The sequence below is a fragment of the Telmatherina bonti genome (genome assembly GCF_933228915.1).
Source record: "Telmatherina bonti genome assembly, chromosome: 21".
NCBI classification, from domain to species: Eukaryota; Metazoa; Chordata; class Actinopteri; order Atheriniformes; family Telmatherinidae; genus Telmatherina; species Telmatherina bonti.
Window position 1 is genome coordinate 33,888,424 of NC_136630.1, and position 25,155 is coordinate 33,913,578.

General features: G+C 47.7%; 1 protein-coding gene across 3 annotated transcripts in view; it reads right to left on the minus strand.

Annotated features, from left to right (window-relative positions):
- Nucleotides 1–84: 84 nt before the first annotated feature.
- LOC306771514 (cGMP-dependent protein kinase 1-like) overlaps nucleotides 85–25,155 on the minus strand; it is a gene marked incomplete at its 5' end in the record, with an annotated part of 208,945 nt that continues 183,874 nt past the window's right edge. Inside the window, 4 exons of one of the 3 annotated variants that reach the window (XM_079260682.1) lie at nucleotides 85–665; nucleotides 24,207–24,273; nucleotides 24,347–24,409; nucleotides 24,478–24,600. In XM_079260682.1, coding sequence (XP_079116808.1) covers nucleotides 567–665; nucleotides 24,207–24,273; nucleotides 24,347–24,409; nucleotides 24,478–24,600 — 352 coding nt within the window. In that variant the 3' untranslated portion in view covers nucleotides 85–566. Of the gene's footprint in view, nucleotides 666–23,987; nucleotides 24,274–24,346; nucleotides 24,410–24,477; nucleotides 24,601–25,155 lie in introns of those variants that run through there. The other 2 variants (XM_079260683.1, XM_079260681.1) reach the window with 2 other exon arrangements.

Here is a 25,155-nt window from a genome sequence, read left to right on the forward strand (position 1 = left end):
TAAAGGACTGATGATGATGATGATGATGGACTGATGATGATGATGGTAAAGGACTGATGATGATGATGGTAAAGGACTGATGATGATGATGATGATGGACTGATGATGATGATGATGATGGACTGATGATGATGATGGTAAAGGACTGATGATGATGATGATGGTAAAGGACTGATGATGATGATGATGATGGACTGATGATGATGATGATGATGGACTGATGATGATGATGGTAAAGGACTGATGATGATGATGGTAAAGGACTGATGATGGGCTCCAGCAGCTGTCCAACAGAGGACAGGGTTCAGAGACTTGTCCATCTGTGTTTTCATGCAGCGGAAAGCAGGACTGGAACATTTTCAGCCATAAAGGGACAAAAAGAAACAAGATGGAGAAACATGTGGGAAGCTCCAGGTTCTGGTTCTCTGACAGCTTCCAGGTTTCACATCAATTTTCCTGACCGGACGCAAAACATGAAACACAAGTTTCCAGAACTGGAGCCACTCAGGTCCGTTTTCATCCGGTCCTGCTGCACCAGGTCCACCAGTTCTCCAGCAGGTAACATCCTAAAAGTCATAATCCCACCCGGAGTTGTCATCCGGCGGCGGCTCGTCGCCATCTTCAGGGAAATTGTCAAAGTTCCTGGTGTCGATGGGAGAGGAGACCTGCAGAAGAGGAGGAAGTCAGACACCAGAGACACAAGAACCGTTCCCAGCAGGAGGCACTTCTGGACATTTGTAGTAACCATGGCAACAGCAGTGAAAGTTTGCTTTAGGTTGAAGATGAAACGAAGAAAACGCAGCAGGAAGTGGAAGTAAAGACAGACAAAGGTGATGCAAGACCGCCACGAGAAACTGGACCAGAGCTGGACCACAGACTGTCACTGGATCAATGGCAGACCACCACCAGACTGCCTTCAGACCTCCTTCAGACCTCCTTTAGACCTCCTTCAGACCTCCTTTAGACCACCTTCAGACCTCCTTCAGACCACCATCAGACCTCCTTTAGACCTCCTTCAGACCACCATCAGACCTCCTTTAGACCTCCTTCAGACCTCCTTCAGACCACCGTCAGACCACCATCAGACCTCCTTCAAACCACCGTCAGACCACCATCAGACCTCCTTCAGACCACCGTCAGACCTCCTTCAGACCTCCTTCAGACCACCGTCAGACCACCATCAGACCTCCTTCAGACCACCGTCAGACCACCATCAGACCTCCTTCAGACCACCGTCAGACCTCCTTCAGACCACCGTCAGACCACCGTCAGACCACCATCAGACCTCCTTCAGACCACCGTCAGACCTCCTTCAGACCTCCTTCAGACCACCGTCAGACCTCCATCAGACCTCCTTCAGACCACCGTCAGACCACCGTCAGACCACCATCAGACCTCCTTCAGACCACCGTCAGACCACCATCAGACCTCCTTCAGACCACCGTCAGACCACCATCAGACCTCCTTCAGACCACCGTCAGACCACCATCAGACCTCCTTCAAACCACCGTCAGACCACCATCAGACCTCCTTCAGACCTCCATCAGACCTCCTTCAGACCTCCTTCAGACCACCGTCAGACCACCATCAGACCTCCTTCAGACCACCGTCAGACCACCATCAGACCACCATCAACCTCCTTCAGACCTCCATCAGACCTCCTTCAGACCTCCTTCAGACCACCGTCAGACCACCATCAGACCTCCTTCAGACCACCGTCAGACCACCGTCAGACCACCATCAGACCTCCTTCAGACCTCCATCAGACCTCCTTCAGACCTCCTTCAGACCACCGTCAGACCACCATCAGACCTCCTTCAGACCACCATCAGCCCACCTTCAGACCACCGTCAGACCACCATCAGACCTCCTTCAGACCTCCTTCAGACCACCGTCAGACCACCATCAGACCTCCTTCAGACCACCGTCAGACCACCATCAGACCACCATCAGCCCACCTTCAGACCACCGTCAGACCACCATCAGACCTCCTTCAGACCTCCTTCAGACCTCCTTTAGACCACCTTCAGACCACCATCAGACCACCATCAGCCCACCTTCAGACCACCTTCAGACCTCCTTCAGACCTCCTTCAGACCACCGTCAGCCCACCGTCAGACCTCCTTCAGACCACCATCAGACCTCCTTCAGACCTCCTTCAGACCACCGTCAGCCCACCGTCAGACCTCCTTCAGACCACCGTCAGACCACCATCAGCCCACCTTCAGACCACCGTCAGACCACCATCAGACCTCCTTCAGACCTCCTTCAGACCTCCTTTAGACCACCTTCAGACCACCATCAGACCACCATCAGACCACCATCAGACCACCATCAGACCTCGTTTAGACCTCCTTCAGACCTCCTTTAGACCACCTTCAGACCTCCTTCAGACCACCATCAGACCTCCTTTAGACCACCTTCAGACCACCATCAGCCCACCATCAGACCTCCTTCAGACCAGCGTCAGACCACCATCAGACCTCCATCAGACCTCCTTCAGACCACCGTCAGACCACCATCAGACCTCCTTCAGACCAGCGTCAGACCACCATCAGACGACCTTCAGACCTCCACCAGACCTCCTTCAGACCACCATCAGACCTCCATCAGACCACCGTCAGACCACCGTCAGACCACCGTCAGACCTCCTTCAGACCACCGTCAGACCACCATCAGACCTCCTTCAGACCACCATCAGACCTCCTTCAGACCACCGTCAGACCACCATCAGACCTCCATCAGACCTCCTTCAGACCACCGTCAGACCACCATCAGACCTCCTTCAGACCAGCGTCAGACCACCATCAGACCTCCTTCAGACCTCCATCAGACCTCCTTTAGACCACCGTCAGACCACCGTCAGACCACCGTCAGACCTCCTTCAGACCACCGTCAGACCACCATCAGACCTCCTTCAGACCAGCGTCAGACCACCATCAGACCTCCTTCAGACCTCCATCAGACCTCCTTTAGACCACCGTCAGACCACCGTCAGACCACCGTCAGACCTCCTTCAGACCACCGTCAGACCACCATCAGACCTCCTTCAGACCACCGTCAGACCACCATCAGACCTCCTTCAGACCACCGTCAGACCTCATTCAGACCACCGTCAGACCACCATCAGACCTCCTTCAGACCACCGTCAGACCACCATCAGACCTCCTTCAGACCACCGTCAGACCTCCTTCAGACCTCCTTCAGACCACCATCAGACCTCTTTCAGACCTCCTTCAGACCACCGTCAGACCACCATCAGACCTCCTTTAGACCACCATCAGACCACCATCAGACCTCCTTCAGACCACCATCAGACCTCCTTCAGACCTCCTTCAGACCACCATCAGACCACCATCAGACCACCATCAGACCTCCATCAGACCTCCTTCAGACCACCGTCAGACCACCATCAGACCTCCTTTAGACCACCATCAGACCACCATCAGACCTCCTTCAGACCACCATCAGACCTCCTTCAGACCTCCTTCAGACCACCATCAGACCACCATCAGACCTCCTTCAGACCACCGTCAGACCACCATCAGACCTCCTTTAGACCACCATCAGACCTCCTTCAGACCACCATCAGACCACCATCAGACCTCCTTCAGACCACCATCAGACCTCCTTCAGACCTCTTTTAGACCATCAGACCTCCTTCAGACCTCCTTCAGACCACCATCAGACCTCCTTCAGACCTCCTTTAGACCTCCATCAGACCTCATTCAGACCACCATCAGACCTCCATCAGACCTCCTTCAGACCACCATCAGACCTCCATCAGACCTCCTTCAGACCTCCTTCAGACCACCATCAGACCTCCTTTAGACCACCATCAGACCTCCTTCAGACCTCCTTCAGACCTCCTTCAGACCTCCTTCACACCTCCATCAGACCTCCTTCAGACCTCCATCAGACTTCCTTCAGATCTCCTTCACACCTCCATCAGACCTCCTTCAGACCTCCTTCACACCTCCATCAGACCTCCTTCAGACCTACATCAGACCTCGTTTAGACCACCATCAGACCTCCTTCAGACCTCCATCAGACCTCCTTCAGACCTCGTTTAGACCACCATCAGACCTCCTTCAGACCTCCTTCAGACCTCCTTCAGACCTCCATCAGACCTCCTTCAGACCTCCTTCAGACCTCGTTTAGACCACCATCAGACCTTCTTCAGACCTCCTTCAGACCTCCTTTAGACCACCATCAGACCTCCTTCAGACCACCATCAGACCTCCTTCAGACCTCCATCAGACCTCCTTCAGACCTCCATCAGACCTCCTTCAGACCACCATCAGACCTCCTTCAGACCACCATCAGACCACCATCAGACCTCCTTCAGACTTCCATCAGACCTCCTTCAGACCTCCATCAGACCTCCTTCAGACCACCATCAGACCTCCTTCAGACCTCTTTCAGACCACCATCAGACCTCCATCAGACTTCCTTCAGACCTCCTTCACACCTCCATCAGACCTCCTTCAGACCACCATTAGACCTCCTTCAGACCACCATCAGACCACCATCAGACCTCCTTCAGACCACCGTCAGACCACCATCAGACCTCCTTTAGACCACCATCAGACCTCCTTCAGACCACCATCAGACCACCATCAGACCTCCTTCAGACCACCATCAGACCTCCTTCAGACCTCTTTTAGACCATCAGACCTCCTTCAGACCTCCTTCAGACCACCATCAGACCTCCTTCAGACCTCCTTTAGACCTCCATCAGACCTCATTCAGACCACCATCAGACCTCCATCAGACCTCCTTCAGACCACCATCAGACCTCCATCAGACCTCCTTCAGACCTCCTTCAGACCACCATCAGACCTCCTTTAGACCACCATCAGACCTCCTTCAGACCTCCTTCAGACTTCCTTCAGATCTCCTTCACACCTCCATCAGACTTCCTTCAGACCTCCTTCACACCTCCATCAGACCTCCTTCAGACCTCCTTCACACCTCCATCAGACCTCCTTCAGACCTACATCAGACCTCGTTTAGACCACCATCAGACCTCCTTCAGACCACCATCAGACCTCCTTCAGACCTCCTTCAGACCTCCATCAGACTTCCTTCAGATCTCCTTCACACCTCCATCAGACTTCCTTCAGACCTCCTTCACACCTCCATCAGACCTCCTTCAGACCTCCTTCACACCTCCATCAGACCTCCTTCAGACCTACATCAGACCTCGTTTAGACCACCATCAGACCTCCTTCAGACCACCATCAGACCTCCTTCAGACCTCCTTCAGACCTCGTTTAGACCACCATCAGACCTCCTTCAGACCTCCTTCAGACCTCCATCAGACCTCCTTCAGACCTCCTTCAGACCTCGTTTAGACCACCATCAGACCTCCTTCAGACCTCCTTCAGACCTCCTTTAGACCACCATCAGACCTCCTTCAGACCTCCATCAGACCTCCTTCAGACCTCCATCAGACCTCCTTCAGACCACCATCAGACCTCCTTCAGACCACCATCAGACCACCATCAGACCTCCTTCAGACTTCCATCAGACCTCCTTCAGACCTCCATCAGACCTCCTTCAGACCACCATCAGACCTCCTTCAGACCTCTTTCAGACCACCATCAGACCTCCATCAGACTTCCTTCAGACCTCCTTCACACCTCCATCAGACCTCCTTCAGACCACCATCAGACCTCCTTCAGACCTCTTTCAGACCACCATCAGACCTCCATCAGACTTCCATCAGACCTCCTTCAGACCTCCATCAGACCTCCTTCAGACCACCATCAGACCTCCTTCAGACCTCTTTCAGACCACCATCAGACCTCCATCAGACTTCCTTCAGACCTCCTTCACACCTCCTTCAGACCTCCTTCAGACCTCCTTCACACCTCCATCAGACCTCCATCAGACCTCGTTTAGACCACCATCAGACCTCCTTCAGACCTCCTTCAGACCTCGTTTAGACCACCATCAGACCTCCTTCAGACCTCCTTCAGACCTCGTTTAGACCACCATCAGACCTCCTTCAGACCTCCTTTAGACCACCATCAGACCTCCTTCAGACCACCATCAGACCTCCTTCAGACCTCCATCAGACCTCCATCAGACCTCCTTCAGACCACCATCAGACCTCCATCAGACCTCCATCAGACCTCCTTCAGACCACCATCAGACCACCATCAGACCTCCTTCAGACTTCCATCAGACCTCCTTCAGACCTCCTTCAGACCTCCATCAGACCTCCATCAGACCTCCTTCAGACCACCATCAGACCTCCTTCAGACCTCTTTCACACCTTCTTCAGACCTCCTTCAGACCACCATCAGACCACCATCAGACCACTATCAGACCACCATCAGACCACCATCAGACCTCCTTCAGACCACCTTTAGACCACCATAAGACCTCCTTCAGGCCTCCTTTAGACCTCCTTCAGGCCTCCTTCAGGCCTCCTTTAGACCTCCATCAGACCTCCTTTAGACCTCCTTCAGGCCTCCTTCAGACCACCATCAGACCTCCTTTAGACCTCCTTCAGACCTCCTTTAGACCACGTTCAGACCACCATCAGACCACCATCAGACCTCCTTTAGACCTCCTTCAGACCTCCTTCAGACCTCCTTCAGACAACCATCAGACCTCCTTCAAACCTCCTTTAGACCACCATCAGACCTCCATCAGACCTCCTTCAGACCACCGTCAGACCACCGTCAGACCTCCTTCAGACCACCGTCAGACCACCATCAGACCTCCTTCAGACCACCGTCAGACCACCATCAGACCTCCTTCAGACCACCGTCAGACCACCATCAGACCTCCTTCAGACCACCGTCAGACCACCATCAGACCTCCTTCAGACCACCATCAGACCTCCTTCAGACCACCGTCAGCCCACCATCAGACCTCCTTTAGACCTCCTTCAGACCTCCTTCAGACCTCCTTCAGACAACCATCAGACCTCCTTCAAACCTCCTTTAGACCACCATCAGACCTCCATCAGACCTCCTTCAGACCACCGTCAGACCACCATCAGACCTCCTTCAGACCAGCGTCAGACCACCATCAGACCTCCTTCAGACCTCCATCAGACCTCCTTCAGACCTCCTTCAGACCACCGTCAGACCACCATCAGACCTACTTCAGACCACCGTCAGACCACCATCAGACCTCCTTCAGACCCCCATCAGACCTCCTTCAGACCACCGTCAGACCACTGTCAGACCTCCTTCAGACCACCGTCAGACCTCCTTCAGACCACCGTCAGACCACCATCAGACCTCCTTCAGACCACCGTCAGACCACCATCAGACCTCCTTCAGACCACCGTCAGACCACCATCAGACCTCCTTCAGACCACCATCAGACCTCCATCAGACCTCCTTCAGACCACCGTCAGACCACCATCAGACCTCCTTTAGACCACCATCAGACCTCCTTCAGACCTCCTTCAGACCACCATCAGACCTCCTTCAGACCACCATCAGACCTCCTTCAGACCTCTTTTAGACCACCATCAGACCTCCTTCAGACCTCCTTCAGACCACCTTTAGACCACCGTCAGACCACCATCAGACCTCCTTTAGACCTCCTTCAGACCTCCTTCAGACCACCATCAGACCACCATCAGACCTCCTTCAGACCACCGTCAGACCACCATCAGACCTCCTTTAGACCACCATCAGACCTCCTTCAGACCTCCTTCAGACCTCTTTTAGACCACCATCAGACCTCCTTCAGACCTCCTTCAGACCACCATCAGACCTCCTTCAGACCACCATCAGACCTCCTTCAGACCACCATCAGACCACCATCAGACCTCCTTCAGACCTCCTTCAGACCACCATCAGACCTCCTTCAGACCTCCTTCAGACCACCATCAGACCACCATCAGACCTCCTTCAGACCACCATCAGACCTCCTTCAGACCTCTTTTAGACCACCATCAGACCTCCTTCAGACCTCCTTCAGACCACCATCAGACCTCCTTCAGACCACCATCAGACCACCATCAGACCTCCTTCAGACCACCGTCAGACCACCATCAGACCTCCTTTAGACCACCATCAGACCTCCTTCAGACCTCCTTCAGACCACCATCAGACCTCCTTCAGACCTCCTTTAGACCTCCATCAGACCTCATTCAGACCACCATCAGACCTCCATCAGACATCCTTCAGACCACCATCAGACCTCCTTCAGACCTCCTTTAGACCATCAGACCTCCATCAGACCTCCTTCAGACCTCCTTCAGACCACCATCAGACCTCCTTCAGACCTCCTTTAGACCACCATCAGACCTCCTTCAGACCATCGTCACACCTCCATCAGACTTCCTTCAGACCTCCTTCACACCTCCATCAGACCTCCTTCAGACCTCCTTCACACCTCCATCAGACCTCCTTCAGACCTCTTTCAGACCACCATCAGACCTCCATCAGACTTCCTTCAGACCTCCTTCACACCTCCATCAGACCTCCTTCAGACCTCCTTCACACCTCCTTCAGACCTCGTTTAGACCACCATCAGACCTCCTTCAGACCTCCTTCAGACCTCCTTTAGACCACCATCAGACCTCCTTCAGACCACCATCAGACCTCCTTCAGACCTCCATCAGACCTCCATCAGACCTCCTTCAGACCACCATCAGACCACCATCAGACCTCCTTCAGACTTCCATCAGACCTCCTTCAGACCTCCATCAGACCTCCTTTAGACCTCCATCAGACCTCCTTCCGACCTCTTTCACACTTTCTTCAGACCTCCTTCAGACCACCATCAGACCACCATCAGACCACTATCAGACCACCATCAGACCTCCTTCAGACCACCTTTAGACCACCATCAGACCTCCTTCAGACCTCCTTCAGGCCTCCTTTAGACCTCCTTCAGGCCTCCTTCAGGCCTCCTTTAGACCTCCATCAGACCTCCTTTAGACCTCCTTCAGGCCTCCTTCAGACCACCATCAGACCTCCTTTAGACCTCCTTTAGACCACGTTCAGACCACCATCAGACCACCATCAGACCTCCTTCAGACCTCCTTCAGACAACCATCAGACCTCCTTCAAACCTCCTTTAGACCACCATCAGACCACCTTCAGACCACCTTCAGACCTCCTTTAGACCACCATCAGACCACCTTCAGACCACCATCAGACCTCCTTTAGACCTCCTTCAGACCACCATCAGACCACCATCAGACCACTATCAGACCACCATCAGACCTTCTTCAGACCACCGTCAGACCACCATCAGACCTCCTTCAGACCTCCATCAGACCACCATCAGACCACTATCAGACCACCATCAGACCTTCTTCAGACCTCCATCAGACCTCCTTTAGACCACCATCAGACCTCCTTCAGACCTCCTTCAGACCACCATCAGACCACTATCAGACCACCATCAGACCACCATTAGACCTCCTTCAGACTTTCTTCACACCTTCTTCAGACCACCGTCAGACCTCCTTCAGACCTCCTTCAGACCACCGTCAGACCTCCATCAGACCTCCTTCAGACCACCGTCAGACCACCGTCAGACCACCATCAGACCTCCTTCAGACCACCGTCAGACCACCATCAGACCACCATCAGACCACCATCAGACCTCCATCAGACCTCCTTCAGACCATCATTAGACCTCCTTTTGACCACCTTCAGACCACCTTCAGACCACTATTAGACCTCCTTCAGACCACCATTAGACCACCATCAGACCTCCTTCAGACCTCCTTTAGACCACCATCAGACCACCATCAGACCTCCATCAGACCTCCTTCAGACCATCATTAGACCTCCTTTTGACCACCTTCAGACCACCTTCAGACCATCATCAGACCTCCTTCAGACCTCCTTTAGACCTCCATCAGACCTCATTCAGACCTCATTCAGACCACCATCAGACCTCCATCAGACCTCCTTCAGACCACCATTAGACCACCATCAGACCACCATTAGACCATCGTCAGACCACCATCAGACCTCCATGAGAATGCCATACCATTATAAGAGTTGGGTTTTTTTCTGTGTGATGGGGTGCGGGGAGGGTGGTGGCTACCATTTATAGGAAAAACTTTGCTTGTAAACAACTCTTAATGTAGTGCTGCAACGATTCGTCGACAATAAAAATTCATAGACACAAAATTTCATTGTGGACTCGTCATGTTTTAAACGCCCATAACGGCTTTGCTGATAAAACACTGCGCCAGGCAACTGAACGCCACAGCTTTTCAGACAGTATAGGAACAGTAAACATTACGTAAATGACTCAAAGCCCCCACAGGAAGTGCAGGGAGCAGTATTGTCATTTTTTTGCAGCAACTTCTTAACCAACGAAGAACAACTCAAGACCGATGGCGGCGCAACCTAAACAGTTGACTGTCCAAAAAGGGGAAACGTGTAGTCTGCCACGCAGAGTTGACATACCCTGGACTGTGTCTTTTTGTATTGTCTTAACAAGCTCTTGCACTTTATTTATGTACTTCCTGCTTTGCAGCTGTGTAGACGCTTTTCTGCTTTGCTCTCTTTTCGCCTGTCATTTTTGCATTTTACAGCCTTTCTTTTTATATATATACTTTTTATATTCACTGGCAAGAATTGAAAGAAACAAAGACTGCTGGTCACTTATAAAACATAGGAACTATGTTTTTGAGAAATCTTACTGTTTGTCTTCAGATCACAAGTGGAATGTCTCCCAATCCTGTATCAGTGAGCTGCACAGAGTGTGAGCAACTTTCTTTGAGAATAACAGAGTTTGCGAAGAGGATTAAAACACTGCAAGGAATTTGAGTAAATGAGGAATTTATTGACTTATTTTCAGCACCTGTTCAAGATGTTGAGCCTTCAAACGGACTAACTGAAAGTTTTGTACCAGGGATCAGATGTGGAGCCTCCCGCTACAGACCTGGCTGACACACTTCCATGGATTTGTCAAAATAACATAAGAACATCTGAGGAAGTTCCTAAACCGGATGGTCAAACTGATCTCTACTGGAACCGTGTTGGTGCCAGACCAAAGTCATCAACCCCAGCCAGAACCTGGTCTGATGTTATCCGTCACAAAGGTAAATCCAGCAGAAAATTTAAAGCTCCAGCACTCACTCTACCACCTGAAATCTCACTGAATAATAGATATGATCTGTTGACTCCAAGTAAAATGGATGGTAAAAAGGAAGGGAGAAATGGTCCCAAAACTCAGCCAAGGGCAAACCAAGATATGAGGAGAGGTCAAAGGTCCACAACCAGGACAACTAGAGACACCCTCACCAACCCCAATAAGAAAGGAATGGATCCGATCCTGACTGGGGACTCCATAACGCAGCATGTGAGAATGGCAAAGACAGAAAATAGAACTTTTTCTGATACATCAGTCGTGGAACTGTCAAAGATCTTAGTGACCGTTCTGTCTTCACACCCAGATGGCATGAAGATCATCGTCCACATGGGGTCTCATGATATTCTGAGGAGGAAAACTGGCTCTGAGATCCTAAAGAAAGACTTTTCTCTGCTGTTGGAGGGAATATGTCCCTCTGGAGACGCCATGTTGTCATTTCAGATCCCGATCCTACAGCGGGGAAAGGATCGGGTGTTTTCAGCAGACTTCTGGGTCTGAACACATGGCTATCACTGCATGTATGGTCCGTGGGATAAAGTTCATCGATAACGTCAACATCTTTTGGAACTGTAAGGAACGTTTCAGACCTGACGAAGTGCATCCAGATCTATCTGGATCCAGATTACTTGGTGCTCGTCTGCATCATGCTGTTGGAACGGCAAACCCAAACATGAACACAGAGATAAGAGCCAAGGACATAGAAGAGAGGCAAACAACACCCAGCTCTCCTCCCTCCTCAGATCCACTTCTCCACATCACCCAAGGTCTCCAGAAGATGTCTCTGTCCCAGTCCAGACCCCAACGACCCCCATCTGTCCCCGTCCTCCTCTTAGATCATCTGTCCTGGCAGAGCAGAGCATGGACGATGTGCAGGACGTTCACAAAGCAGTAGTAGAGGTCAGAACAAAGATAACGTACCATGATGCGTTCAGGGTCCCTGCTGTCGTAGACCTACTACTGACAGCTGTTCTCAGAACAAGCCGGGACCCAGTAGGATTCCTGAATTAGTTAGAAAAAGAAGGAATGGAAAGCCGTTAACATGTAGGATGAATCTTACCAGTCTGTTAACGGTGCCGTGTACAAGTCAGCATACAACACAGACCAACGTAAACTCCATCAAGCTTTACTAAATACGAGATCTCTGTCCAATAAGTCACTTCCTTTTTCCAACAGAAACATGGCTGACAGAAGGTACAAGTGCTACTGTACTTAATGAAACATCACCTCCTCAGTTTAGTTTATAAATAAATGTTGAAACGGGAGAAAAGGAGGAGGAGAAGCTGATTTGTTTCAAGATTCCTTCCAGTGTAAACAGATTTCATTTGGTGAGTTTACTTCTTTTGAATATCTTAGTTTTATTTTAAAAGGCTTTCCTAAAATCTTTTTTTTTTTTATCATCCACAGAGCTCCTGGACACTGTGCAATGTTCTGAATTACTGTCTGTTATTGCTACTGATTTTAATCACTTTATCTTATCGGGTGATTTTAATATTCACATAGATAATTTAACAGATGGTATTGTCAAAGAATTTTCTTCTGTATTGGACATGTTTGGTTTAAGGCAACATGTAAGAGAACCGACCCACATTCGAAGCCACATTTTAGACCTGGTTGTTTCTAAAGGTGTTGATATTTCCTCTGATTTGGCCTGTCAGACCATTTCTGTATCTTTATTTACTGATCACCCAGAATGTCTAAACATCCTGCTTCTCTGTTAGGAAAAGGTTCATTAATGAAAGAACAAGTGCAGAGTTCATCAAGACCGTAGTTCTGTTGCCAACGACTGCAGAGTCAGTGGATGGACTCCTGGATCATTTCAATCTGAAAATCTTGAATGTGATGGATGCTGTAGCACCGATAAGAACCAAGAGTAACTTAAGCAAACAGAAGACACCATGGTAAAAAACCAGCATGGTTGTAAACCTAAAAAGAGAATGCAGAAAAGCAGAACGTGAGTGGAGGAAAACAAACCTTCAGATCCATTATGAGCTGTACAAGCAAAACCTGGGAGATTATAACACTGAGCTGTGCAGGGCCAGAGAGCGGTATCTGTCTCACATGATTAACAAGAATGTCAACAATTCCCGCACTCTGTTTGCTATGATAGAAAAACTTACAAATCCTTTAAAACAGTTCAGCCCAGACCTCCTCTCCACAGAGAAATACAATGAATTTATTCACTTTTTTAGTGAAAAAATTAAAACAATTGGACAAAATATAAATGTCACATATTCAAACAAGAAAGCTAGCCTGTGTCCAAAACTTAGAAATAACTCTGATGATATGTGAGAATTTAATGATTGATTTAAAAGTTCTCCAAGAAACAGTTTCGCATTTGAAATCAACAACATGCTCTTTGGACATGATACCATCCGGCTTCTTAAAAGTAGTTTTTACCTCTGTAGAAAACCATCTCCTGCTTGTTGTCAACAGCTCACTGGCATCAGGTATTTTCCCCAAGTCTCTAAAGATAGCTGCTATTAAGCCTCCTAAAGAAAAGGACTCTGGATGCCTCATGAACAACTACAGACCTGTCCCTAACCTCTCTTTTATATCCAAGATAACTGAGAAAGTTGTGTTCAATCAGCTTCACGACTTCTTCAATGAAAGTGGAAATCTTGATAAATTCCAGTCAGGTTTTTGACCTGGTCGAGGGTCGATCTACGTTCCTACCCTCACCTATGGTCATGAGCTGTGGGTCGTGACCAAAAGAGGGAGATCTCTTATACAGGCGGCTGAAATGGGTTTCCTCTGCAGGGTGGCCGGGCTCTCCCTTAGAGATAGGGTGAGGAGCTCGGTCATCCGGGAGGAGATCAGAGTAGAGCCGCTGCTCCTCCGCATCGAGAGGAACCAGTTGAGGTGGCTCGGGCATCTGGTCAGGATGCCTCCTGGACCTCCCTGGTGAGGTGTTCCAGGCACGTCCCTCTGGGAGGAGACCCCGGGGAAGACCCAGGACACGCTGGAGGGGTTATATCTCTCGGCTGGCCTGGGAACGCCTCGGGATCCCCCCGCAGATTTGGAAAATGTGCCTGGGGAGAGGGAAGTCTGGGCTTCCCTACTTTGGCTGCTGCCCCTGCGACCCGACCCCGGGTAAGCGGCATGAAGACAAGGTTTTCGACCTCATCACAGACCTGAAACGGCTCTGGTTAAAGTCTTTAATGATATTAGGTTGAATATGGATTCTGGTCGAGTGTCAGTCCTGGTTCTGCTGGATCTCAGTGCTGCATTTGATCCTGTAGATCACAGAATTCTGTTGGACAGGCAGGAAAACTGGGCTGGATTTTCAGGACTGGTCCTTAACTGGTTCAGGTCCGATTTAGAAGGGTCCAGATCCAGAGTCCAGATCAGAGACCAGACAAGAGACCAGAGACCAGACCAGACGAGAGTCCAGACGAGAGTCCAGACCACAGACCAGACCACAGACCAGACCAGAGTCCAGACCAGAGTCCAGACCAGAGACCAGACCAGAGTCCAGACCAGAGTCCAGACCAGACACCAGACCACAGACCAGACCACAGACCAGACCACAGACCAGACGAGAGTCCAGACGAGAGTCCAGACGAGAGTCCAGACCAGAGACCAGACCACAGACCAGACCAGAGACCAGACCACAGACCAGACAAGAGTCCAGACGAGAGTCAAGACGAGAGTCCAGACCAGAGACCAGACCAGAGTCCAGACCACAGACCAGACCACAGACCAGACCAGAGACCAGACCACAGACCAGACCAGAGTCCAGACCACAGACCAGACCAGAGACCAGACCAGAGACCAGACCACAGACCAGACCAGAGACCAGACCAGAGACCAGACCACAGACCAGACCAGAGACCAGACCACAGACCAGACCAGAGACCAGACCAGAGACCAGACCACAGACCAGACCAGAGTCCAGACCAGTCCAGACCAGCTGCCAGTGGAGATGAAACTTTCACCAAATGTAGAAACTTTTAAATCCAGGTTAAAAACATTTCTTTTCTCAACCTTTACTTAATTCTGCTTTTAATTACTTTAATATAATTTATGATTTTATTTTCTTTTATGCTTTTTTTCTGTCATGTTATTAATGTTTCATGTTTCACTTTGAATTGTTTTGTACATGAAAGGTACAAATAAACTTGCCTTGCCTTATTTTGTTAATTCAAAATATTTTATTTATTTGGGGTTTTTATGGACAAATTATGAATTTTGGATGTGACATTATAAATATGTTTGTTTGTTTCAAAATAAATTCGTAGTAAGCTTATATTTGATATTCAACTGGTTCAGGAGTCATTTACTTTACCAAAGAACATTATGTTGTGATTGACTGGAAATCTGGGTGATATTGATATGATGCAGATGAAGAGAGGGGGATAAAACATACTGCAGCTTGTAAAAAAAGAAAAAAAAGTTCCTAAAGTTGGAAGCACAGATGGCGGGTGTGACAGAAATAATCGTAACTAATCGACTAATCAAAAAAATAATTTACAGATTAGTCAACTATTAAAATAATCATTGCATTAATGACACCTATAAGTTTTGAGGTGAACTTGTCTGAGCTGGGCACGGCTCCTCGGATGCTATGCGTTGTTTACAGGCCACCCAAGTACAACAAGGATTTTATCAGTGAGTTTGCAGACTTTCTGGTTCAAATAGTACCGATATATGACCGAGTTTTAGTTATCGGGGACTTTAACGTTCATGTCTGTTGCCTAGACAAGCCGCTGGCCAAAGACTTTGTAAATCTGATAAACTCTTGTAACTTTATGCAGTGTGTGTCTGGCCCTACGCAGGAACATGGGCACATGCTTGACTTGGTTTTCTCTCGTGGTTTTACTGTTTCAAATTTCTTAGTTGGTGATGCTGTTTTTTCTGATCACATGCCCGTAATTTTTGATGTTCCTGCTCTGAAAATGAATGATCCAACTTGTGCAACTTTATCATATGGTTAATTCTGCCACTGCAGCTTAGTTTTCAGCTGTTTTCAGTGAATATTCTTTAGAGACCCTGCTGGATTCTCAGTATTGTGATGCTGATGTCGACACACTTTGTTATAATCTTGAATTGATCTGCCGGTCCACTTTAGATGTTGTTGCCTCATTTAAAAGTAGACCTATTAAACCCAACAGTGAACCGTTTACTCGAGAGGCAAGACGCTCCTGTAGATAATGAGAGCAAATGGAAAAGAGACAGGTTACAGGTGTCCTTCCAGGTAAAAGTTATCTGATATATATAGAAGACATCTTATTATAAAACAGTAAAAGCTGCGAGAACAAGTTATCTCATCCAATTGTCATAGTCCTCATGTCCTGTTTAAGACCATTAACAATGCTCTTTATGCCTCTGAAACTCCTTGTTTGAAGCCTCAGTTGAAGTTTGCAAGAAGTTCTCACTTCTTTATTAATAAATAGGATGTACCAGGTCCTTTATAATCCCTCCAGCTCACGACCCATCTATTCCAAGCTGTGCCACGGCTGTTTTAAATGCTTTTGTGCCTATCAGTCTATCCTCTTTGAAGGAGCTGATAGGTCACATGAGACCCTCAGGTCCCCCAGCTGACCCAGTTCCTCCTAGGCTTCCTAAAGCTGTTTTTCCCTCCATGGCACCATATATTCTGGATATTACAAATGGTAGCCTAACTACTGAGGATGTCCCAGGTAGTTTAAAACATGCAGTAATACTCTCTTTAAACCTCTCATTAAAAAACGTGGACTTGATCCCACAATCCTCTCAAACTTCAGGCCTATTTCAAAACTTCCTTTTCTCTCCAAGGTCTTGGAAGAACTAATTTATGATCAGTTAACATCATTTTCAGAGGAATATGATGTTCTTGAGGTGTTCCAGTCTGGTTTTAAAACTGCTAAGAGTTTTTAATGATGTGCTCCTGGTTACTGATTCTAGATGCCATGTTGGTTTGGTGTTGTTGGACTTAGCAGTGGCCTTTGATACCGTGGACCACCAGATACTCCTGTCTCGTCTAGAGAACTTGGTGGGGATTCAGGGATGTGCCTTGCAGTGGCTTCGGTCGTATCTGACCCACCGGACTTTTTGTGTCTGAATTGGTAGTGAAAAATCATCCACCGTACCTCTTACATGTGGACCAAGGCCAGTTCTAGGAATACATACATGAGGAGGCAGAAATGTGAACGGGGCATCATGCTTTAGCTGTTTTTGTTACTATGGTTTAAAAGTGTGAAGAAATGGATTGCACTTTGTCAGGCCTCTAACCAAAGACCTGGTGGAAGATGAATGGACCTGAGGAAAAATTATTTTTTTCTTGTTCTTGCACTGAGTTCTTGCTTCTCGTGGAGGATGTAACTGCAGAACAATATGTGCCTTCAAGTCAGTCGCCAAAACACCAGAAAAGTCTCCAATAACTCCAGTAAAAGCTGCTAGATTTGTCGCTTTTAACAAAAAAAGTCTCCAGATTTAGCAAGAAAGTCTCCAAGTTGGCAACAGTGTCTGAATGAAAGCAAAGCGGCTGTGGGAGGAGTTTACAGCACAGCGCTGCAACGCCAGAGACGCTCGATTAGCAGCTGAAGACAGCAGGAGAGGAAACTGCAGAGAGAAACATAATCACACCCTTTTATTTTTGTCATCGTTGGAAACCCAGATCGTACTGAGATTAAAACCTGATTCATCGCCCAGACCTAGTACTTGGTGGAGGTGATGAACAAGCCCAAATGCTGGCAATGGGTTACATCACGCTCAGAAGCAGAACAAATTAGAACCAGGCTGGGGGCGGGGCAAATGACCAGGCCCTTTAAACCCCTCCAAAAAATTAATAAATAAATAAAAATATAACACAGCTTTACAACAGCTGGGCTTAAAAGCTTCGGCACCATGGAGTGACTTTATTATTTTGAAGTCCATAAAACGGACATGAAGTAACAAACCAAGACAACAACAACAAAAGAGCTCCTCAAGTGGTTTTTAATTAGTTTTAACTTGGAGAATGAGCGCTTAGAGATTGCAACAGTGACGGGAAGAGTCAAAATTAAAAGGAGGGCGGTGCAAACCTCACTGAACGTAGAAGTTACTGCTGGGTGGTTGACAAGGATCATCTTTGCCAGATCGTCAAGACTTTTGCTTTGGTATCTGGTCCCTGAAAGATGTTCTAAAGCAAGGCAGCCGGCCAGGGAAGCTGGGGCCGATGTCCCGACTGTAGTGCTCACTAAGCCGCTGGGCAGCGTGGTGTAACTCCTCATCTCCTGCTTGCAGCAGTGTGTTGGGGTGAACTGCCTCAAACAAATTCACAGTTCCATTTAAGCTGGTGAATCTTTGGGACAGCTGCTGGATGATGATATCAAGATCTCTCCACGTCAGCGAGGCAGCTGTCTTCAGAAAGTTCATCAAAGTGACGTTTAACTTTTCTGGCCCTGGTTGCTTCAAACTGCACTTGACTTCATTTTGTAGCTAGAGCAGCAGTAGCAGACTTAGCCTCATCAAATCGCTCCCTAAACTCCATCAAAGCACTGACGGCGTTTTGCAGAAGAGTCGAGGCTTCCAGAACATCTGCGTCCTCAGCCTGCAGGAAATCTGTGAGGCAGCATTTATACACTCAAGAATCTTGGTTTGCATGTTGACCAAAAATATGAAAGAAAATTTGCTGATGGTATTCTTGAGCTCACTTGCTTCACTGCGCTCCTCTTTTTTGTCACCAGTCAAGGATATTTTGACAAAAGCTTTTCTAATGTCTCCATATCTGTACCTTAAAGCAAAAAGTGCATCGTGTTGTGATGACCAGAGACGTTTCAATGTGACTGTTCTGCCCTTTGGAGTCATTAACTCACTGAGGAGCGCCCATCGTTTATACTGTGACCAAAGAAGTTGTACAGGTTCTCCACAGTGTCATAAAGCTGCTTCAGTCCAGGGACATTTTTAACAGAGTCATTAAGAGCAAGGTTAGGATTATGAGCAGCGCAGTGAACATGCCGAGCAAGGGGCTCCCTCTCTGTTATCCTCGCCTGTACGCCTGAATACGCACCCCTCATATTAGCGGCCCCATCGTAGCCCTGTCCACGGCATTTTGACTGATCTATTCCATTTTCCTCTACAGAGCCCAGGAATTGGGTTTCAAGCTCTGAAGCTGATGAGCCCACACTCGCTTCAAAACCCAAAAACACTTCATTGATCTGTATACCTGTTGCAATATCGATGTCATTCTTGGCAAGTTACGTAACGGTACACCTGGCTCAGCTGGTCCATCTTGGACACGTCTTGCGTTGTGTCCATGATAATAGAATAAAACGGGGCTTCGTTTATTCCATTGCTTATGTCAGCTTTCAGGCGTTGAGACAGGTTGTAAATGATCTCATCTTTAATCTGATGACTGAGGTACTTCACTGACCCTTCTAGTCAGTTAATTAGCTCTTTCAAAACAGGGTCGTAACGAGCTAATTAGATTATTGACAAAAAGTTGCCAGCATTTCCCAGACCTAAAACTTCCCTGTGTCCCCTGAACATCAGATTGCATGAAGCCAGCCCTGGCATACTTGGGTCGGTATCTCAGGCCCACGGTGACGAACCTCAGTGTGAAACTGGACAGTGCTCTGAAGTTTGATGCACAGATTAGCGCTGTTGTTGAATCCAGTTTCTTTCAGCTTGGACGACTATCCAAAAGCCAAGCTATTTGTTTCTCATCATGATTCTGAGATTTTAATCCATGCTTTTATTACGAATCGCCTCAATTGCTCCAACGCAATTTATGTCGGGCTCAGACAGTCAACTCTTGCCCGACTCGTTCAGAACGCTGCAGCTCGGCTTTTAACTGGTACCAAGAAACAGGAACACATCACTCTGGCTTTGCAGTCTCTGCATTGGTTCCCTGTGTCATTCAGTACTGATTTTAAAATTGTTTTATTTGTTTTTAAATGTCAACATGGCCTCACCTCGCAGTACCTGTCCAACCTGTCCTACACCCCTGCTCGCTCTCTGAGGTCGGCACATCGCTTCCTGCTGGTTGTCCCAAAAACCAAGCTGAAATCCAGGGGGGACCGCTCATTTTCAGTTGTTGGTCAAAAAATATGGGATTCACTGCCACTGCACCTGAGACAGGCCGGGTCTCTCTGCTTTTAAATCTGCTCTTAAGAGTCACCTTTTTTCACTGGCTTTTACCACTGCTTGAATTGGTGACTCCTTTTATTGATTTTTTTTTTACTGTGACTAGTAAGTTGATTGTTTTTGTAATATTTTGTATGTGTTGTTTTAATGTGCTTTATAAATAAAGTTCAATTGGACTGGATTGGAATGGATTGGAGACCTACATCAGGTCACCTCCATCTGACCTCCATCAGACCGCTAGATCAGACCACAATCATACCAGTGCAAATTTCCCTGCTTAAAGCAACTGCCCTTTACCACTGCTGCCTTCAGAGGACATGGGCACGGATACTTCAGTGGTCAATTTGCAGAGGGAGACAGCAGGAGTGAGCTCTGTGACTCACAGTTAATGTTTCCTTTAGATTCTGAGCGTAAATGCCTATGTAAGTGTGTCAACTTTTACATTCATACAAATTTGTGTTTATTTCGATTGCATAGACAACACCCTGGCTTCTTATCTGCTGAGTTTTTTTTACTTAGTCTTGTTTTGGTCGCCATAGGTACAGCTTTGTACGGTATTCTGAAGCCCCCTTGTGGACTGTTTGCACAACTAAATTGCCTGTAACAGCATTGTTGTTTTGCTGGCAGAACTGTGTTCTTCATTGTTTTATATGCGTTGTGTACATACACGTGCAAATATTGTCATGTTTATTGTGCATTATTTTACTACACCATTTCTAGTATCAGTCCTCCATAAAGACGATGCTGATTATGGTTATTTGTTCTTACACAGTTAACCACACACACATCCACTCATAGTCGACAATACGTCATTTGTCTGTGGAATTTATTTAAAACATTCTCGAATATCTGGATTCACTGCAGTCTTTCTGACCAAAGACTTGGGCCAGACAAGTGTAAACCCAGCAAATAACGCTTTTTCACGACACCACCATCTGTCCTCCATCAGAACACGATTAGGCCTCCTTCAGACAACAACAGACTGCCATAAGACCACCATTAGAGGACCATCAGACGGCCATTGGACCTCCATCAGAGTACTATCATTCCACCATCAGACCTCTATCAGACCACCATCATACAACCATCGGACATCCTTTAAACCTCTATCAAACCACTATCATACCACCATCAGACCTCCATCAGACCTCTATCAGACCACCATCATACCACCATCAGAGCTCTATCAGACCACCATCATACCACCATCAGTCCTCTATCAGACCACCATCATACCACCATCAGACCTCTAGCAGACCTCTATCAGACCACCATCATACCACCATCAGTCCTCTATCAGACCACCATCATACCACCATCAGACCTCTAGCAGACCTCTATCAGACCACCATCATACCACCATCAGTCCTCTATCAGACCACCATCATACCACCATCAGACCTCTAGCAGACCACCATCATACCACCATCAGACCTCTAGCAGACCACCATCATACCACCATCAGACCTCTAGCAGACCACCATCATACCACCATCAGACCTCTAGCAGACCACCATCATACTACCATCAGACTTCTATCAGACCACCATCAGCTACCACCAGACCACCATCAGACCTCTATCAGACCTCTATCAGACCACCATCATACCACCATCAGTCCTCTATCAGACCACCATCATACCACCATCAGACCTCTAACAGACCACCATCATACCACCATCAGACCTCTAGCAGACCACCATCATACCACCATCAGACCTCTAGCAGACCACCATCATACCACCATCAGACCTCTAGCAGACCACCATCATACCACCATCAGACCTCTAGCAGACCACCATCATACTACCATCAGACTTCTATCAGACCACCATCAGCTACCACCAGACCACCATCAGACCACAGGCACTGCATCATCAGACTGCCATCAGACTTCCATCAGACCACCATCAGACCTCTTTCAAGCTCCTTCAGACCACCATCAGACCACCGTCAGACTTCTGTCAGACCATTATCAGCCCACCATCAGATTACCATCAGATTACCATCGGATTACCATCAGACCACCATCAGATTACCATCAGATTACCATCAGACCACCATCAGATTACCATCAGATTACCATCAGACCACCATCAGACCACTATCAGATTACCATCAGATTACCATCAGACCACCATCAGACCACTATCAGATTACCATCAGATTACCATCAGACCACCATCAGACCACCATCAGACCACCATCAGATTACCATCAGATTACCATCAGACCACCATCAGACCACTATCAGATTACCATCAGATTACCATCAGACCACCATCAGACCACCATCAGATTACCATCAGATTACCATCAGATTACCATCAGACCACCATCAGATTACCATCAGATTACCATCAGACCACCATCAGATTACCATCAGATTACCATCAGACCACCATCAGATTACCATCAGATTACCATCAGATTACCATCAGACCACCATCAGATTACCATCAGACCACCATCAGACCACCATCAGATTACCATCAGATTACCATCAGACCACCATCAGATTACCATCAGATTACCATCAGACCACCATCAGATTACCATCAGACCACCATCAGATTACCATCAGACCACCATCAGACCACTATCAGATTACCATCAGATTACCATCAGACCACCATCAGACCACCATCAGATTACCATCAGATTACCATCAGACCACCATCAGATTACCATCAGATTACCATCAGACCACCATCAGATTACCATCAGATTACCATCAGACCACCATCAGACCACTATCAGATTACCATCAGATTACCATCAGACCACCATCAGATTACCATCAGACCACCATCAGACCACTATCAGATTACCATCAGATTACCATCAGACCACCATCAGACCACTATCAGATTACCATCAGATTACCATCAGACCACCATCAGACCACTATCAGATTACCATCAGATTACCATCAGACCACCATCAGACCACTATCAGATTACCATCAGATTACCATCAGACCACCATCAGATTACCATCAGATTACCATCAGACCACCATCAGACCACTATCAGATTACCATCAGATTACCATCAGACCACCATCAGACCACCATCAGATTACCATCAGACCACCATCAGATTACTATCAGATTACCATCAGATTACCATCAGACCACCATCAGACCACTATCAGATTACCATCAGATTACCATCAGACCACCATCAGACCACCATCAGATTACCATCAGATTACCATCAGACCACCATCAGATTACCATCAGATTACCATCAGACCACCATCAGACCACTATCAGATTACCATCAGACCACTATCAGATTACCATCAGATTACCATCAGACCACCATCAGACCACTATCAGATTACCATCAGATTACCATCAGACCACCATCAGACCACCATCAGATTACCATCAGATTACCATCAGACCACTATCAGATTACCATCAGATTACCATCAGACCACCATCAGACCACTATCAGATTACCATCAGATTACCATCAGACCACCATCAAAACACCATCAGACCACCATCAGATTACCATCATTGTTCGATCCTTGGCTGGGGCAAGATTTGGTCAGTGGCCTTTCTGTGTGGAGTTTGCATGTTCCCCCCAATGTATGCGTGGGTTCTCTCCGGGTTTTCCGGCTTCCTCCCACCATCCAAAGACATGCATGTTAGGCTAATTGGTTAGTGTGAAGTGTGTGTGAGTGGTTGTTTGTCCTGTGTGGCCCTGCGATGGACTGGCGAGCTGTCCAAGGTGTACCCTGCCTTTCACCCAGAGACTGCTGGGATAGGCTCCAGCTTCCCTGCAACCCTGAATTGGATTGAGCCGTTTAGAAAATGAATGAATGAATTTTAGATTTGCACATTCCTTCAGTTTATTGAGATTTACATAAAATATTTTAGGTGCTGTATAGTGTCATAAAACCAAACTTTCCCAAACTTCCCAAACATGCATCTCATCACCTGGTTAAATTTGGAGATTTTTTAGTTTGAATAATGTGATGAAGAGTAGACATATTGGAGGAAGGTTTGAGAAGTTTGATGTCTTGGAGGAGGTCAACAGGTGAAGTCTCACCTCAGGTACGATGGGCGGAGTCAGAGTTCCTTTCTTCAGACCTTCCCAGTTAAAACCTTCAAACCACCTGAACACAGAAACACCACTTTCATGTTGCATTGAATAAACAGTTGCAGGATGAAGATTGGCACAACTCTTACTTGTGTTTCTGGATGTCTTTAACTCCATTTTTCAGGTTCCCGAGTCTCTCCGAAGGATTGTCTCTGTGGACAAACGGAGGGAGTTAGATCAGTCCTCTGCAGGTGGAAGCAGGATGCAGAGCACCCCCTACCTGCACAGCTTTTTGATAAGGCTGGCGGCGTTCTTCGTGATCTTCTTGGGGAACTCAATCATGTCGATGCCTCTCAGGATAACGTTGTAGGTCTTCATGGGATCGAGACCTGAGAATGGCGGACTGGACACACAAATGGAGGCTGAATAGAAACTGAAAGACTTTTAAGTCCTCAGGAGACAGCAAACTGAAACTGCCAGTATTACAAATAATTCAATTCAATTCAATTCAACTTTATTTATACAGCGTCAAATCACGGCAATGCCATCTCAAGACCATTTACAGACAGAGAAGAAAATATAATGAAAGCCAGTTCATAACAGCCTATATAAGGAAACCAACTCAACTTGGAGGATCCAACTCAATCTGTTGGTGGGGGGGTGGGGGGGGGGGGGGATAAAAGAGAGAGATAAAGAGAAAGAAGCTCAGTGCTAACCATCCCTAGCTATAGGACTTATCAAAAAGATAAGTCTTCAGCCTAGTCTTAAAGGTGGGGAGGGTGTCTGCTTCCCTAACACTAACTGGGAGCTTATTCCATAAGAGAGGGGCCTGATAACCAAAGGCTCTGCCTCCTGCTCGGCTCTTTGAGACTCTAGCACTAGAAGGACTATGGAGGGATCATTTGATCCTCCTGTGTGGAATGTGGTCTGACCAGTATGCTAATAATGTGGCAGCCTC